At 45.6% G+C, this 13549-nt stretch overlaps 3 protein-coding genes across 3 annotated transcripts; 1 reads left to right on the top strand and 2 right to left on the bottom strand.

Annotated features, from left to right (window-relative positions):
* Positions 1–864: 864 nt before the first annotated feature.
* On the top strand, positions 865–6613 carry ndufc2 (NADH:ubiquinone oxidoreductase subunit C2). The gene is made up of 3 exons (XM_078402988.1): positions 865–1092; positions 3226–3369; positions 6420–6613. Exons 1-3 carry the CDS (start codon positions 948–950, stop codon positions 6467–6469), a joined length of 339 nt encoding a protein of 112 aa, XP_078259114.1. The 5' UTR covers positions 865–947; the 3' UTR covers positions 6470–6613.
* Positions 6614–10103: 3490 nt separating this feature from the next.
* LOC144595472 (mid1-interacting protein 1A-like) lies at positions 10104–10956 on the bottom strand. Its single transcript, XM_078402989.1, has one exon. The coding sequence runs from the start codon at positions 10909–10911 to the stop codon at positions 10504–10506; it is 408 nt and encodes a 135-aa protein (XP_078259115.1). The 5' UTR covers positions 10912–10956; the 3' UTR covers positions 10104–10503.
* A 1374-nt stretch (positions 10957–12330) lies between these two features.
* On the bottom strand, positions 12331–13181 carry LOC144595473 (mid1-interacting protein 1A-like). The gene has a single exon (XM_078402990.1). The coding sequence runs from the start codon at positions 13136–13138 to the stop codon at positions 12731–12733; it is 408 nt and encodes a 135-aa protein (XP_078259116.1). The 5' UTR covers positions 13139–13181; the 3' UTR covers positions 12331–12730.
* Between the last annotated feature and the right edge of the window lie 368 nt (positions 13182–13549).

The raw sequence follows: 13549 nt of genomic DNA on the forward strand, positions 1-13549 counted from the left end.
GGCTCTTAAATACTGCACAAGAACATTATGAATAGGAACAGGAGTAGGCCATTCAGCCTTATCTTCCATTCAATAAGATCATGGCTGATCTTCTAGCTCGGCATAATTTTCCTGTTCGATCTCCATTTCTCCAGATTCCTTCAATGTTCAGAAATCTAATGCAACCAACACTCGAGATTCCAGGAATCAGAATTTTCGGGAAGAGGTGGTACAAGTGACAATAAACTAAACTAAACTTTGGTGGCAAAAACAAGGAGGCAGATTATTATCTCAATGGTGTCAGGTTAAGTAAGGGGGAAGTGCAGTGAGACCTCGGTGTCCTTGTACACCAGTCACTGAAAGTAGGCGTGCAGGTACAGCAGGCAGTGAAGAAAGCTAATGGCATGTTGGCCTTCATAATGAGCAGATTTCGGTATAGGAGTAAAGAGGTTCTGCAGTTATAAGACCACATCTGGAGTATTGTGTACAGCTTTGGTCTTCTAATTTGAGGAAGGACATCGTTGTAAGTGAGGCAGTGCAGCGTAGGTTCACGAGATTGATCCCTGGGATGGCGGTACTGTCATATGAGGAAAGATTGATGAGACTAGGCTTGTATTCACTGGAGTTTAGAAGGATGAGAGGGGATCTTATAGAGACATATACAATTATAAAAGGACTGGACAAGCTAGATGCAGGAAAAATGTTCCAAATGTTGGGCGAGTCCAGAACCAGGGGCCATAGTCTTAAAATAAAGGGGGAGGCCATTTAAAACTGAGGTGAGAAGGAACTTTTTCACCCAGAGAGTTGTGAATTTGTGGAATTCTCTGCCACAGCAAGTTGTCGGAACTATTGTTTCGGCGGCGGGGATCCACCCGGAGCCCTTGAGAGGCGCGGACTGAAAGCGCTGGTGCTTCGCCCTTGAATTGTCCTCCCCGCTGGTGAAGCGGCGGCGGGTGGTGCTGGCTGGGATGGGGCTGCTGCCACTGCCGGCCGAGGCGCGGGCTTTGCCGCCTCCGGGGATCGTCAACAAGAACAGCGTGTGGCTGGGCCTGATCGGCTGGACGGCGGCGCTGATGCAGAACGGCATCAACCGGCGGCCGGCCTTCAGATCGGGTGAGGAAAGAGCGAGGGGCGAGGGCCTGGTGCTGCGGTGATAAGCCCGGGGATCGGGTTGGCCCGGCCCGACCCGACACGGTGGGTGGGGTCGAACCCCGGGCCAAGGATGGATGGGGTCGAGCCGCGGACCAGAGAGAGCCCAGTCTGAAGCCGTCAAATATAAGACACAAAATGCTGGAGTAACTCAATGGGCCGGGCAGCATCCCTGGAGAAAATGAATAGAGATAGGAAAAGGAATAGGTGAAAGAAAGGTTCGAGATCCTTCTTCAGACTGAAAGATAGAAAAGGCCAGAACAAAACAGGGGGTACTACGGGTGAAGGGTGAGTGGCAGAAGGTAATTGGCAGATGGATGGACAACAGGTCACCTCAGGACAGGTAACCGCAGCAAGAGTGGTGTCCATCAAGCCATCAAGTTATCAACAGTTGCTGGAAACTTGCATGGAATACAAGGTGCTGGAGTAACTCAGTGGGTCAGGCAGCATCTCTGAAAGACATGGATAGGCGACGTTTAGAGTTGAAGAAGGGATTCTACCCAAAACTCATATCCATGTCCTCCAAACATGGAGTAGGCCATTTTGGCCTTCCATCACAGTGAGGAGGTGATTGGAGGAGACTCACTGTGATGGAGGTTTCTTTTTTTTGTTGTTTTGTGTTGGTTTGTGATTGTGTGTGTTATTGCTTATTTTTATTGCTCTTATTGTTGGACTGTGGGTAATGGAATTTTGTCCAAAAGACTTGTTTTTTTGGATGACAATAAAGGCTGTTCTGATTCTGAGGAAGGAACTGCAGATGCGGGTTTAAACCGAAGATAGACACAGAAGTTGAGTCTGAAGAAGGATCTCGACCCGAAACATCACCCATTCCTTTTATCCAGTGATGCTGCCTGTCCCACTGAGTTACTCCAGCATTTTGTGTGTTTGCTTCAAAGAAGGTATAGTGTGTGGCTCAGGCCAGGACTCTCAGTCGCCTTCCAGCACAAGGCCTGTTAAATGGAGACACAAGGAACTGCAGATACTGGAACACACAAAGTGCTGGAATAATTCAGCAAGTCGGGTAACATCTCTGGAGAACATAGATAAGCGACCCTTCTTCAGACAGATTGTAGTAGGAGGCTAAGAAGACTGAAGAAGGGTTACGACCATCTATCCATGCACTCCAGAGTTGCTGCCTGATCCTTTGAGTTACTCCTGTACTTTGTGTTTTATCTGTTATAGGTACGGTGAAGGTGAGTGAGGGGTAATTGGCAGATGGATGGACAAAGCCCAGAGATGAAAAGGACACAAATGGGTGACAGATGGCCAGAGAGGATGTGAAATGTAAAGCCAGGGGAGGGATAGAGGTAGAAGAGAACAGGGAGGGGAAAAAAGAAGTGCGGGATAAAGGAAGATGGGGGTGGGGCACTGGAAAGGCAGTAAACGTGCTGGGTGGGTGGGGGGGAATTCAATGGAACATTGGAGAATTCAATGTTCGTATCCTTGAGTTGTATGCTTTGCAAGCAAGATCTAAAATGCTGTAAATACAAAACGAAGTGCTGGAGGAATTCAGCAGGTCAGGCAGCATGTGTGGATGCATACAGGCAGCATACTTTGAGGAGATTTTGCAGTGGAGCAGTAAAATGGAGACACAATGGCATACTTTGAGGGCAGTTGAAGATGAGTTACTCACCCACTTCACAGTGAACACCCTCAACAGCAGCAGAATTAACATGGAGAAGCCAACATGTATTTAAATCTTTAAATCTTTTTTGGGTTGGATTTTGTTGGAGTGAATTTTGCTTTTTGTTGGGAATCTGTGGTTGAATGAGTAAATACATTGAACAGCATGTTATGAACTAAAAGGCTTGCTTGAAAAAGCCTCAGGATGACTTGTTTGGGTGCACAGATGGAAAGTGGACATGTGTTCATAGTCCACTTCTGTATGAATTGGTGCATTAGACAGAACAACACCAAATCATTAGTTTTTTTTGTCAGAATGACAACGGAATGAAGTTATGCAAAACAGACAGTGCTGGAGGAACTCAGCGGGCCAAGCAGCGTAGGGAGAGAATGGATAAATGATGTCCAAAGAAGTCTCCAAATTTCTTAACCTCAATTTAAACAAAAGGAAAACAATAATCTTTCTGTTTACAGGTGTGCATCGCCAGCTTCTCTTTCTGAGTGTTGGATGGTTTGTTGGATATCACGTGAGCAAGATAGTAGACTACAAGACAGCCAAACTGGATAAAGAAATGATGGACTATATTCAGCGCCATCCTGATGACTTTCCGGAAGTGGGTAAGTAATGAGTTGAATTACCTTTACCTTTGAATTACTCTTCCGATCTCGAGGCCATTGGAGCTCTTATCGTCTCCTAGCGACCTACCTAGGGGAGTGTACCAATTCTATGTTGAGTTTATCACTTGATATCAAAGCTGCTGCCTTCCTATCTGAATGGCTCAGAAACTCGCAAACTAACTTTGATGCCGTTTTGTTACATTTTTAACAATAAGCAGTTTGCGATCTGCTGGAAGAAATCGGTGAAGTGAATCTGTGGAGGGACAGTTGATGTTTCGAGTCATGACCTTTCATGGGTCAACTGTCCATTTTCCTTCACAGATGCCACTTGACTCACTGAGTTCCTCCAGCTTCCAACATCTGCAATCCCCTTTTTTTTCTCTTTTAATTTTTTTAATGTGAAATCACACTTGTAGAATTCAGGGTTTACATTTATAAATATCCTATTTAAAATTAATTGAAAACACATCTGCAACATCCCATTTAGAAATAGAAAAACACACACTCAAAATTTCCAAAACCCCATTTTATGCTAAGAAATTGGCACTGTTTATAGGCATATAGTGGCAGTAAGACATAAATATGGCCAGTCAACATCCATTCCTGAAGTTATGGTTTTGATTATCTTGCTCTGCAGACCACTTCATTACTTACAAAGGTTTTTATTAGATTTAGGATCTGGGAATTGACATTGCTTTATTGTATGATATAAATATGCACCATTTATCAAAAATAACAGGGGAAGTGATTATTTCAAGGAACATGAAAGTGTTACCATAATTTCGTATCGGTTCAGATTCCTAAGAGACATGTCAGTGTAGGAATACGCAACAAATGTTTATTCTCCCCTTAAAAACAATGAAATTCACATGCAAATAAATCATTGTGCGCTTAACTATCAATTTCTTTCGGGCATGTCATGCTGATAAAACATGAATAAATGACACTGCTGCCCGGTAGCACTACCTCAGATCCAGTTCAATCACAACAACTCACTGTGACATGCGAGCATGAGTTTCCCAGCAATTCTTAGCTTTGGAGCCACACTGAAGAATACGGATATGTACAAACCTTTTAGGGGTTATAACTAATAACACACGTGCAGTTTATGCCTGGGCTTTAAGCTCAGGGTAGCATGGCGGGTGGTGGTACTATCCTTTTCATCTTTTCTTCTGTTTCCAATTTATTTCACCCTGTCTGAGTTTACCTCATTTTGGTCTGCTTCCACATAAACAAAATTGCTCATTAATTATTTGAATTCAAAAGAATAACTGAAAATGTTTAATGCTCTGTCGTTGACTGTTACTGTTTAATGCTCTGTTGCAACTTCATTAACACAGCACAACAGAGAGGTATTGTTCCTGTGTGAATGCAGACAAAATCCCTCTGCACCACTTAACAAAACACAGTTTTAGTGAACAGGTAGACATTTTTAAGAAAAGTTCAAAAAGCAGCAAGTCATTTATATCTTTACTGCAGAATGCCGCTCGATGCAGATTATATCTCAATACATTAATGTTTATAATCATTCACTTTCCACCAGAATTTATTAGTCCTAAAGTCTTAACACTATTCTTGTCATTAATAGAAACATAGAAAATAGGTGCAGGAGGAGGCCTTTCGGCCCTTCGAGCCGGCATGTTTGTGGCTGATCATCCACAATCAATAACCTGTGCCCAACTTCTCCCCATATCCCTTGATTCCACTAGCCCCCAGAGCTCGATCTAACTCTCTTAAATTCATCCCGTGATTTGGCCTCCACTGCCCTCTGTGGCAGAGAATTCCACAAATTCACAACTCACTGGGTGAAAAAGTTCCTTCTCACCTCAGTTTTAAATGGCCTCCCCTTTATTCTAAGACTGTGGCCCCTGGTTCTGGACTCCCCCAACATTGGGAACATTTTTCCTGCATCTAGCTTGTCCAGTCCTTTTATAATTTTATATGTTTCGATAAGATCTCCTCTCATCCTTCTAAACTCCAGTGAATACAAGCCTAGTCTTTTCAATCTTTCCTCATATGACAGTGCCGTCATCCCAGGGATCAATCTTGTGAACCTATGCTGCACTGCCTCAATTACAAGGATGTCCTTCCTCAAATTAGACCAAAACTGTACACAATACTCCAGATGTGGTCTTACCAGACCCCTATACAACTGCAGAAGAACCTCTTTACTCTTATACTGAAATCCTCTCGTTATAAAGGCCAACATTCCATTAGCTTTCTTCACTGTCTGCTGTACCTGCATGCCAACATTCAGTGACTGGTGTACAAGGACATCCAGGTCTCGCTGCACTTCCCCCTTACCTAACCTGACACCTTTGAGATAATAACCTGCCTCCTTGTTTTTGCCGCCAAAGTGGATAGCCTCACATTTATCTACATTATACTGCATCTGCCATGTATCTGCCCACTCACTCAACCTGTCCAGGTCACCCTGCAACCTCCCAACATCCTCTTCGCAGTTCACACTGCCACCCAGCTTTGCGTCATCTGCAAACTGGTAATCTGGTAAAGGCATATGCTATTTCTCCAGTGCCAAAATATCCATCTTGTATTGTGCAAAAGTATGCTGGAGTGGGATCCATTTGTTGGGAAGCATGAGCTCAATTTCCACTTTGGAAGCTGGGGAATTTTAAATTCAGGTGATTAAATATATCTGGAATGTGAAGCTAGAGTCAGTAATCGTGACTATCAAATTGCCAGATTGCCACGAAATCCCATTTGCTTTACTAATGTCCTTCAGAAAATCTGCCAACCTCGTGCTCTGGGATGTATGTGACTGCAGATCCAGAGCAATTTGGACAGCAACTGCCATCTTTGTCGTTGATCCCATGGTTTTGTTTTTGAATGCGTGGTCTCCGCAGGATTTAGTGTAACGGTAGCATGACAGTAACCACCTTGTTATTCTCGCTCTCTAATTTAAAGACCTAAGATTCTGCTTCAACATATCTGAATCAAAAGTACAGCTTATATTTTGGATCTTCTATTAGAGCATAGCACTGAGAAAAAAATGTCTCTTTTAACGTTTCCATTTTTTTTTCATTTTACAGAAAAAAAAACATTTGCTGAGATTCTGGAGAATTTCCATCCAATTCGCTGAACCAACCAGTAGTAACACATAGCTGACTATTCATGTTGAGTGATCACTCGTACTCAAATAACTATCGGCTGGTCTATAAAACCATGCTGCCAACGCATGGTCTTTCTCGTTGTAAATTACTTTGTAATAAATTATGTGAAATTATTTATGCTGTTTGTTTTTCAATCTTGAGATTACAGTTCAATTTAGCACCAGGTCAACATGGTTACAATAATCAGACAAGTTTTCTCTAATTGAGTATTTGGTCAATAGCCTCGGTGACTTTAGCCAGATGCAAAAATATCAGACAGACAGTAAATAAATTATTGTAAAACCGACGAAATAACCTTGGAGATAAAATAATTGTGGAAACTCAAACAATCTATTTTATCTTTTAAGCGATAAGATCTATTTTGGGGAGAAATGCCAATTTATGGTACATGGTGAAATCTCTGGCTGAATAAAACAGCTTCTCTATCGTGTTTTAGTTAAGAGTTAGGTTGTTTATTTAAAGAGACATGAAGTACTTTATGTAGAAGCGTTACATTTGGGCATTCAATTGCATAGGGATGAGCAGAGACCCAGTTCCATAGTTTGATGATGTTTAGAGGGAAGCTGGCTTTGAAGCCAATCTGTAGTCAAAACACAACAGCTGACGTACGTGTTCTTATTGTCCAAGTAGTCCAGAATAGAGAGCCAGTGAGATCGCATGCACTGTTAATCTGATGTGGTAGGCGAATTGTAGTGAGTCCACGTTCTTACTAAGGCAGGAGTTGATGTGTGCCATAACCAACCTTTCAAAGCGCTTCATCCCAACAAACGTAAGTGAAACTGATTGGTAGTCATTGAGCGCTGTCACTTTGCTCTTCTTGGGCACCGGTATTTATGGATGTCCTTTTAAAAACAGGCGGGGACTTCAGACCTTAGTGGTGATGTTGCTGCCATTTAGTCCACGCAGGTTTTAAGAACTCGCCCAGGTGGACTATCATGGCCGGCGCTTTCTGAGGGTTCATCCTTATGAAGGATCTTCTGACATTGGCCTCGGTGATTGAGATCACATTACCATTGAGGGCTGTGGGGGTCTGAAAAAGTACATCGATGTTCTCCCTTTGGAAGTGACCACATTACAAGCTCCTGTCCAAAATATTCATAACATGAAAACAATCCACTTAGATGTTTTCAGCAGACTCCTATCTCAACAAATGATGGCAGCACACACCATTAGTGATGCTTCACCTAGTCAGTTGTCCAATGTCAATGACTTTTTAAATATTAAAGGTAAGTAATTATATGTAAAACAGTTTGAGATTTATTCCTCAGTGCTCAGTTTTAAATCCCAGTGAGATGATGCTGACCAAAAGCCATGGTATTATCCCACAGAAAATGAAAATCGAGCAAGTCTCACACTGAGTGTGTGAACATTATAAGATGGCGATTTTTCTTAATATTTTGTATTCATTGCAAACGCTGAGACCATGCATAGATTGGAGCAAAACATTGTAACCTGATGTGAACAACCTGTGGGTGAACAGTCAAATTGTTCTATTACACCCGCAAACCTGTGTGCTTGGCTGTACAACCCAGTTGAATCAATGTTCACAGACAAATTTCCACACTGAACTTCAGAAGAGGTAAAAGTGTTGCTTTCAACATAGGGTTAACGTTGCATTCATTTTGCTGTGGCCGGGGTAGGATATGTGTGGACCCAATCATTATAGAGTGGGCTCTGTAGACTGGATTGGGTGCAGGGGGGGGTGGTGGTGGTGGTGGTGGGGGGGGGGGGGTGGTGGTGGGGGGGGGGGTGGTGGTGGTGGTGGGGGGGGGGGTGGTGGTGGTGGGGGGGTGGTGGGGGGGGGTGGTGGTGGGGGTGGTGGTGGTGGTGGTGGTGGGGGGGGGGGGGTGGTGGTGGTGGGGGGGGTGGTGGTGGGGGGGGTGGTGGTGGGGGGGGGTGGTGGGGGTGGTGGTGGTGGTGGGGGGGGGTGGTGGTGGGTGGGGTGGGGGTGGTGGGGGGGGGTGGTGGTGGGGGGGGGGGTGGTGGTGGTGGTGGTGGTGGGGGGGGGTGGTGGTGGGGGGTGGTGGTGGTGGTGGTGGGGGGGGGGTGGTGGTGGTGGTGGGGGGGGGGTGGTGGGTGGTGGTGGGGGGGGTGGTGGTGGTGAGGGTGGGGGGGGGTGGTGGGGGTGGGGGGTGGTGGTGGGGGTGGGAGGGTGGTGGTGGGGGTGGTGGTGGGGGGGGTGGTGGTGGGGGGGGGGAAACCTTTCTCTTTTAGGTCTCTTACTCACGGCGCGGGGTGCGGCTCGGCCGCGGGACTTAGCTGCGCACGGCTCGGCCGCGGGGACTTCCACCGCACGGCTCGGCCGCGAGACGTTTCAGCGCCCGGTGCGACTCGGCCGCGGGGACTGTGCGGGTCGGTCGGGGACGAGCTGTCTGTCCGTGGGCGTGGGGAAGAGAGTGGAAGTTTTGTTGCCTCACAGTGACTCCAAACACCCCTTCACTGTGATGAACGTTTGTGTTGGGGTCATGTGTCTTGTGTTCTTTTTTTTGGGAGAGAGGGGGAGATGAGGGGGGGAGAGGAGGGGGAATGGAGGGGGAGAGGAGGGGGAGAGGAGGGGGGGGAGAGGAGGGGGGGGAGAGGAGGGGGGGAGAGGAGGGGGGGGGAGAGGGTGGGGGAAGAGGAGGGGGGGAGAGGAGGGGGGGAGAGGAGGGGAGAGAGAGGGGAGGGGGGGGGGAGAGAGGAGGGGGAGGGAGGGGGAGAGATGAGGGGTGTAGAGGAGGAGGGGGAGAGGAGGAGGGGGGAGAGGAGGGGGAGAGGAGGGGGAGAGGAGGGGAGGGGGGAGAGGAGAGGAGGGGGAGAGGAGAGGAGGGGGGGAGAGGGGAGGGAGGAGGGGGGAGAGAGGTGAGGGGGGGAGAGAGGAGGGGGGGGAGAGAGGAGGGGGGGAGAGAGGAGGGGGGGGAGAGAGGAGGGGGGGGAGAGAGGAGGGGGGGGGAGAGAGGAGGGGGGGGAGAGAGGAGGGGGGGGAGGGGGGAGAGGGGAGAGGGAGGAGGGGGGGGAGAGGGGAGAGGGAGGAGGGGGGGGGAGAGAGGAGAGGGGGGGGGCTCTTTTTCCCCCCCATTGCCCTGCAAATTACTTTACTTCAAGTATCAATTCAAATTCAGTTTTGAAAGTCCTGATTGAAGCTGTTTCTATTGCCTGCAGTGGCAGAGATTTCCAGATCATTACACTGCACTTAAGTGAAGGTTGATCCCCTTACAAACTCCACACCCCAGAAACTTTGAATCTGTGTCCCTATTTCTTGAATCACTCACTCATAGAAACAGCTTCTCTCTATCTCCCTTATCTAAATCTATAGTTGTCTTGAAGACAGACACAAAAGGCTGGAATAACTGAGCGGGTCAGAGAGCGTCTCTGAAGAAAAGGAATAGGTGATGTTTCATGTCGAGACCCTTCTTCAGACCGTTTGTACAAAATGTCAGCTATTCCTTTTCTTTGGAGATGCTGCCTGACCGGCTGAGTTACTCCAGCCCTTTGTGTCTGTTTTTGGTTTAAACCAGCATCTGCCGTTCTCCCTACCCATAGTTGTCTTGTCTGCCTTTATTAAATCCCATAACCTTCCTTGCCCCAAGGAAAATGCGAAAGAAAATAAACACCATTTTGAAATAATTTGTATTCTTTTATTTTTGTCATAAATGAAAAATGATGGAAGTAGTTCACATTTATGATCAAGCACTGTTAGGAAAGTTATTCCTGTATGTAACAGTTGGAAAGTACATACTGATCTTAAGTCGCAGTTCCAAGTTGCTTCTTGCAGATGAAATATTTCACGATGGAGTCAAGAATTCACAATACATGCAGCACAACATTGACGTTCTTTTGTAAAAAGCAGTGGCTCAATGAAGGCATCCAACGATCATCAGCCAAACGTGTTCTGCAGAATTATGAATTTTGTCTTTACTTTCAAACATGTGTTTTTTAGCCAAGCAGTACAAGTTATCTTCTCTCTCAAGAGCTCTTTGCTTCTGGTTGTTCATTGTCAGCTGAATGATTATCTTGATGTGATTCAAAAATAAGTTCCAATCCTGCCCTTGTATCTACTTGTCAATGTGTTGGCTTTGTCCGTCAATCTATTCAACACCATACAGAGGCCCTTCACGTGGGTATAGAGAAGTTTCTCCAAATTTGCCTCGTCTTCATTTTCTGAGGCACTGTTGATTTTCCGTTTCCAGTCGTCAGATGGCAGCATGCTGCTTTCCACGGTGTTTTTGATGGATTTCAGCAGGTTGTAGCATTCGTACATATTATGGGGACCGCCTTCAGCATCTTTAGTTTCGTTGTGCTCCTCCGTAGGGATGTCTTGAAGGAGGCTGGGTAGCATGATTGTTTGCTCCATATTATTCACTGCAGAAGAATACTTGGTCAAAGCAGTAACTAGGAAATTATTTTGCTGTTGAGCAACTAGGAACTGCATGATGCTGGCTGTTCAGTGCGGAGACAGCTGAATGGAAAAGAGCAGACATGCACTTATGTACCCTTAGGATATGATGCAATGTTACTCCAGTTCAATAAGTTTTCTGGTCATTTTAAAGGTCATGTGCACATTGTACATTGACATTTTGAAGATCAGTGTTTGAGTTGGACTGGTTTAAGCCAGCAATCACCGTTAATATCGTGGCGACTGACTGACAAATTATACACTCTGCCTAACTATAACATCAGATCTTCAGAAAGAGATTGCACAATATCATAAAAGTGGTGTGATTGTTACTGTGGGACTATATGTCGCCAAATGTTTAAAGCAACACAAAGTTACATAGAAACATAGAAAATAGGTGCAGGAGTAGGCCATTCGGCCCTTCGAGCCAGCACCGCCATTCAATATGATCATGGTTGATCATCCAGCTCAGTAGCCTGTACCTGCCTTCTCTCCATACCCCCTGATCCCTTTAGCAAAAAGGGCCACATCTAACTCCCTCTTAAATATAGCCAATGAGCTGGCCTCAACTACCTTCTGTGGCAGAGAATTCCACAGACTCACCACTCTCTGTGTGAAGAAATGTTTTCTCATCTCGGTCCTAAAAGACTTCCCCCTTATCCTTAAGCTGTGATAATCGGGAACAATCTTCCCGCATCTAGCCTCTCCAACCCCTTAAGAATTGGGAGAGGAGGGGGGGGGGAGAGGAGGGGGGGGGAGAGGAGGGGGGGGGAGAGGAGGGGGGGGAGAGGAGGGGGGGGGGAGAGGAGGGGGGGGGAGAGGAGGGGGGGGGAGAAGAGGGGGGGAGAAGAGGGGGCGGAGAGGGGAGGGGGGGAGAGGGGAGGGGGGGGGGGCTCTATTTTCCCCCCATTGCCCCGCAAATTACTTTACTTCAAGTATCAATTCAAATTCAGTTTTGAAAGTCCTGATTGAAGCTGTTTCTATTGCCTGCAGTGGCAAAGATTTCCAGATCATTACACTGCACTTAAGTGAAGGTTGATCCCCTTACAAACTCCACACCCCAGAAACTTTGAATCTGTGTCCCTATTTCTTGAATCACTCACTCATAGAAACAGCTTCTCTCTATCTCCCTTATCTAAATCTATAGTTGTCTTGAAGACAGACACAAAAGGCTGGAATAACTGAGCGGGTCAGAGAGCGTCTCTGAAGAAAAGGAATAGGTGATGTTTCATGTTGAGACCCTTCTTCAGACCGTTTGTACAAAATGTCAGCCATTCCTTTTCTTTGGAGATGCTGCCTGACCGGCTGAGTTACTCCAGCCCTTTGTGTCTGTTTTTGGTTTAAACCAGCATCTGCCGTTCTCCCTACCCATAGTTGTCTTGTCTGCCTTTATTAAATCCCATAACCTTCCTTGCCCCAAGGAAAATGCGAAAGAAAATAAACACCATTTTGAAATAATTTGTATTCTTTTATTTTTGTCATAAATGAAAAATGATGGAAGTAGTTCACATTTATGATCAAGCACTGTTAGGAAAGTTATTCCTGTATGTAACAGTTGGAAAGTACATACTGATCTTAAGTCGCAGTTCCAAGTTGCTTCTTGCAGATGAAATATTTCACGATGGAGTCAAGAATTCACAATACATGCAGCACAACATTGACGTTCTTTTGTAAAAAGCAGTGGCTCAATGAAGGCATCCAACGATCATCAGCCAAACGTGTTCTGCAGAATTACGAATTTTGTCTTTACTTTCAAACATGTGTTTTTTAGCCAAGCGGTACAAGTTATCTTCTCTCTCAAGAGCTCTTTGCTTCTGGTTGTTCATTGTCAGCTGAATGATTATCTTGATGTGATTCAAAAATAAGTTCCAATCCTGCCCTTGTATCTACTTGTCAATGTGTTGGCTTTGTCCGTCAATCTATTCAACACCATACAGAGGCCCTTCACATGGGTATAGAGAAGTTTCTCCAAATTTGCCACTTCTTCATTTTCCGAAGCACTGTTGATTTTCTGTTTCCAGTCTTCAGATGGCAGCATGCTGCTTTCCACGGTGTTTTTGATGGATTTCAGCAGGTTGTAGCATTCGTACATATTATGGGGACCGCCTTCAGCATCTTTAGTTTCGTTGTGCTCCTCCGTAGGGATGTCTTGAAGGAGGCTGGGTAGCATGATTGTTTGCTCCATATTATTCACTGCAGAAGAATACTTGGTCAAAGCAGTAACTAGGAAATTATTTTGCTGTTGAGCAATTAGGAACTGCATGATGCTGGCCGTTCAGTGCGGAGACAGCTGAATGGAAAAGAGCAGACATGCACTTATGTACCCTTAGGATATGATGCAATGTTACTCCAGTTCAATTCGTTTTCTGGTCATTTTAAAGGTCATGTGCACATTGTACATTGACATTTTGAAGATCAGTGTTTGAGTTGGCCTGGTTTAAGCCAGCAATCACCGTTAATATTGTGGCGACTGACTGACAAATTATACACTCTGCCTAACTATAACATCAGATCTTCAGAAAGAGATTGCACAATATCATAAAAGTGGTGTGATTGTTACTGTGGGACTATATGTTGCCAAATGTTTAAAGCAACACAAAGTTACATAGAAACATAGAAAATAGGTGCAGGAGTAGGCCATTCGGCCCTTCGAGCCTGCACCGCCATTCAATAT

Source organism: Rhinoraja longicauda, chromosome 7 (assembly GCF_053455715.1).
Source record: "Rhinoraja longicauda isolate Sanriku21f chromosome 7, sRhiLon1.1, whole genome shotgun sequence".
Classification (NCBI taxonomy): Eukaryota; Metazoa; Chordata; class Chondrichthyes; order Rajiformes; family Arhynchobatidae; genus Rhinoraja; species Rhinoraja longicauda.

Coding starts and splice junctions, on each gene's coding strand:
- LOC144595473 (XM_078402990.1), bottom strand. CDS start 13,138: ATGCAGTTCCTAATTGCTCAACAGCAAAATAATTTCCTAGTTACTGCT.
- LOC144595472 (XM_078402989.1), bottom strand. CDS start 10,911: ATGCAGTTCCTAGTTGCTCAACAGCAAAATAATTTCCTAGTTACTGCT.
- ndufc2 (XM_078402988.1), top strand. CDS start 948: ATGGGGCTGCTGCCACTGCCGGCCGAGGCGCGGGCTTTGCCGCCTCCG. Junction 1,093..3,225: donor GCGGCCGGCCTTCAGATCGG/GTGAGGAAAGAG, acceptor TTCTGTTTACAG/GTGTGCATCGCCAGCTTCTC. Junction 3,370..6,419: donor TGATGACTTTCCGGAAGTGG/GTAAGTAATGAG, acceptor TTCATTTTACAG/AAAAAAAAACATTTGCTGAG.